A 4,352-nucleotide genomic window follows, 5' to 3' on the forward strand; every position below is an offset into this window, starting at 1 on the left:
AAGAGAAAAAGAAGAGAAAAAGAAGAGAAAGTGCATCTCTAAAATCTAGAGAATGACATGTTCTTTGACCAAACGACATGTTAAACAGTGGAATCACACAAATGTAAGTTGCATGATCTGTCTTCGGCAGCAGTCTGGCCTTTTTTGTCCCTGTGTCACAGAAAACCTTAGTCCAAACGTTGTACTTTGTCGTCCATAACGAGTCCTTTCTCCATGTGCTCTTCCAAACCGCACTTTCACTCTGCAGCACGATACAAATATGTGTCCAGTGATTAAGTTCATATAAAAAATAAGGTATAAAGAACAGATTGCATGTTCATAGTGTGTTCCTTCACTGACGTCCAGTAAAGAGAGTCTGTCGGGATCCTATCGGTTCCCCTGCGAGTTGCTCTAGACCTGAGTGGAGTAGGAGCGGTGCAGCGCCGGGTGCGCCCCATTTGTCGGCTCGTCGAGGCTGCGCTGCAGGTGGAGCGAGCCAGTGTGCGGACAACGAGGCTGTCGGGGAACCGATAGGGCTGATGGTCATGTGATCTCGCTGTACGCAGAGCCCCGCGGAGTCTGCAGGGAGAGACAGGAAGTGGCGGGGAAGAGAGAAGAGAAGTAAAGAAAAGAAGAATAATCAAGAGCAATGCACTGGAATGGGGCGGAAACAGAGAGAGAGAAAAAACTAACAGAATGGAAATAACTTAAGGCAACAAAGGACAGAGAGGTGAGGGTCGGAGAGGTCAGAGGGGTGAGGGTCGGAGAGGTCAGAGGGGTGAGGGCCAGAGAGGTTAGAATGGCTGGACATAGGTGTTGTAAGCGGGGGACGAAGTGGACAGGGAGGGATGCTGCAGAGAGGAGAGAGGGAGTGGGACAGAGGAAAAGAGGCCGTCAGGAGAGGGTTAGGGACAGAGACACAGCACAGGACACTGACACACCCGCTGAGTATAAGAGAAAAGTCATGTATGACTACTTTGACACAAAAAAGTATCTTGACGGATATATCAGAACTCAAACGGACAAAACATGAAATATTTAGTTAAATTAAGAGCAAGAACGTCATTGGGATTCCACTCTTCTTACCCTATGTTACTTTCCCACATTTTATAATCCAACCAGAACAATATACTATACTATACTATACTATACTATACTATACTATACTATACTATACTATACTATACTATACTATACTATAATGTATAATTCAGGGGTAAAAAATGTGCTATTATTTTTTTTACATAGAAAGCAGTATTAATATGAAACCAAAAAACAAACATCGATTAGTATTATTGATTTGCCCAGTACAAGCTCGTTTATGCAGTATTGTCTCTCACCCAGATTCAAGGTAGTTTAATTTCCCTAAAATATAGTGCCATTTATTGACCCTAATGTTGAATTGGTGGCTGATGACTAAAAGTTGTGATCTTTCAGAAGATTCACTTTGAATACCACTCCTTACACAATGGTAGTACTTGGAATAGTACCCCCTTGTGTGTATATCTATGTACCCAGCACGCTGATGATGGTCCTCAGGCTGTTCTAGGGCCATGAGCCGGAGATAGAGCAGCAATCTATGGAGGATTATGAGGTCGATGCCCAGCAGGGACAACATGTCCAGGGCTGCAGTCAGAGGCAGCTTGGCCAGTGTCTGTGAACAACTGGTGTGTGATTGTGTGTGAATGTGTGTGTGATTTTGTGACTGATGTGAAGCGCTTTGAGTGCCTTGACGGTAGAAAAACGCTATATAAATTTGACCATTTTATCATTTTTAAGAGCTGTTTCCTCTGGAGGAGTCTTCTGTACCAAGAGCAGTGGTTGGCAGTAGTGTGAGAGTTTGTCCCTTGGGTTTCTGGTCTAGTCCCTGTGTCGGTGTCATGGAGAATGTGCGGTTGTAAATAAAGTTTTGATTATTTGATGGATTGATTGTCTAGTTTCAGGTCAGTGTATCTCACAAATCACGTTTAGTGGTTCAGACAACAGGGCATAGCCTCGCCGACATTTGTTCTTGAAAAGACCCGTGTCAAGGAACGTTCTTGTTTATTATGACTTTTAGCACAGCACAGAATGACACTTGCAGTTGCAACTAGCCATAATAGATCAAATATTAGAATGTACATCTTGTCCAAACCACATGCTTTTACTGACAGAGGATTGGCTGTCGATTAAAAAGTCTCATGCAATTGGATCTCAACTTTATTAAAATTCTATTAATTGCACAGTCCTACTTTAAATTGTATCTTGTTGGACTCCGTTTATTCGCCATAATGGGGTCCTGTTTGGTCCTTTACTTTGGACACAAAATTGCATTTACTTAAGCATAAATTACTGTGTTTTTATGATACTAGATGCACATGTTAAAGCTCTTTGGTGTTTAATATTGGAGTGGGACTTAGGTCTCATTCAGACTCGTTTTGATTGAGGATCAAAGTTGCAACATTGTCCCTTTCTCTAAACTGTCTGTGGGAGTTCAGATCGCTCCTTCACCGCGGAACTCCTCCAGGTTTCTACTGTTTCCCATGGAAAAGGAGGGTCTAAGGACAGGGACATCACCCCTCGTAACTGCTCCCCATCTTCAATCAACGCACCCAAGTCACTCCTCTCCGTGGCACGTCGCTCCTCTGCTCCCAGCGCACAGCCGGTCCGATATTAACCCTCATTCAGTTGGCTCGGCCGCTTCAGACCGTACTGCGACCCACCACCTCCCCTCCTCCTCCTCTGCATCCCTCTCATCCTCATCATCTACCCTCTCACCATATCTACCACCACCAGTCTCCAGGCCCTGGGGGGAGACATCTAATACAAACAGATTATGGAGTGCCCGTGATCGCAGTGTCTTCCGCCGGGGTCTGAGCGCCAAATAACCCACGTAATAAAGCTGCTAAACAGTCCTTTTTGTGTCGTCTGGGTCTCTCCAGGGTGAATTACCGTTACACAAATGTCCATGTTTGCCACAAAACAAGAACAACTTGTGTGAACACTTTAGACAAAGTTGAGGGGCTGAAGGATTCATGTGAAGTCAGGAGTGCAGGAGGGATTTGTGACCGTGTGGGAAACAAAAACTCAACATAATCAGGTTACAGTTACAGTTCTGCCTCTTACCCGGTCGGTCCTTACCTGAGGACCACTTAACTTTTCAAGAGGACTCTCCACACAGGGCATCGTCACCATGGGAACCCCGAGCATGGAGTCAGGCCGCAGGGGTCGGACAGGAGGGCCGGTGGCCTGAAGGCGCTGGAAATTGTTGATTACACAGGTCACCTACCGAGACACGTGAAACCAATGTCAGTTTCAAACAACACGACTTGAAAAATAAGTCTGAACTGTGCATGAATCTGACTATAAAACAACAACAACTTGAACAAATATCTTCTCAAATAAAAAGTGTGTATCCTAGCTTTAAAACATTGTGGTGAGTAAACAACTTCTCAGTATTTGAATATCTGCTGTGCACTTTACTGGAGAAGGAATCATTTGGCATTGTTACGTACAGCAAAGTGCAAGCCAACATTTTTCACCCATAAAAACAGGTCAAGTGGAAAGATTTAAGTACTGCAGTTTTGACACCTCTGTATGTACATGGCAAAACCAAAGTACCCATAAGTATTTCTAAAGCAGATGGTGATACCTGAGGACATATGGCTGAGGGAAAAGAGGATGTAAAAATAACAAGCCATTGTACGATTTGGACATAAATGCTATTGTTACAGGCATCGTTTTACAGGTTCATAAAGTCCTCACACTTTCAGCGCACTCTTGAATTTATTAGGAAGCCATAGATTTAACACAACAGGCTCAGAATTGTTCACAGATGTCCTTTAAAAAAACAGAACCCTTTTAAAAACAAGCGTGTAAATAATATTGTACCAGGAAGATGGCGATGGCTGCCCCAGTGAAGAAGCCAGCCAGCACGTCGGCCCAGTGGTTGCGGTACTCTGCCACTCGGACCACGCCCACCAGCATGGCCAGACACAGCAGGGTCAGGCTGATGGTGGGCTTGGTCAAGCGGGTGCCTTTGGTCTTGAACACCAGCGTCACGTACATCTGCAGAACATGAGAGAGCGTGCGGCCTGGTCAGAGAAACTGTCAGAGCTCTGGAGCTGATGCTTGTGTGGGAGACCATGGCAACAGTGGCTGTAGTTCATCCATACTAGGGTTGTCAAAAGTATTAAAAATAAGATATCAATAAATACAAAAAGTAATAAGAATCAGACATCAAACTTTTTTGAACAGTTTTAGTTTCTTACGCTTTATGCATAAAACTGATGTGAATAGTGTTCATTTGACCGTTATTAGTAGTATTATTATTATAAGTGTGTGTATGTAAGTGTGTGTGTGTGTGTGTGTGTGTGTAAGTGTGTGTGTGTGTG

General features: G+C 44.1%; 1 protein-coding gene across 2 annotated transcripts in view; it reads right to left on the minus strand.

Moving 5' to 3' along the window:
• Window positions 1-316: 316 nt before the first annotated feature.
• plppr2a (phospholipid phosphatase related 2a) overlaps window positions 317-4,352 on the minus strand; it is a 46,916-nt gene continuing 42,880 nt past the window's right edge. Inside the window, exons 4-7 of one of the 2 annotated variants that reach the window (XM_072443603.1) lie at window positions 3,850-4,026; window positions 3,100-3,243; window positions 749-830; window positions 595-715 (exon numbers count right to left, since the gene is read on the minus strand). In XM_072443603.1, the coding sequence (XP_072299704.1) occupies window positions 774-830; window positions 3,100-3,243; window positions 3,850-4,026 (378 nt within the window). In that variant the 3' untranslated portion in view covers window positions 595-715; window positions 749-773. Of the gene's footprint in view, window positions 559-594; window positions 716-748; window positions 831-3,099; window positions 3,244-3,849; window positions 4,027-4,352 lie in introns of those variants that run through there. The other variant, XM_072443602.1, reaches the window with a different exon arrangement.

Source organism: Eucyclogobius newberryi, unplaced genomic scaffold (genome assembly GCF_026437365.1).
Source record: "Eucyclogobius newberryi isolate DKJ021-1_F unplaced genomic scaffold, fEucNew1.0.hap1 SCAF_13, whole genome shotgun sequence".
Classification (NCBI taxonomy): domain Eukaryota; kingdom Metazoa; phylum Chordata; class Actinopteri; order Gobiiformes; family Gobiidae; genus Eucyclogobius; species Eucyclogobius newberryi.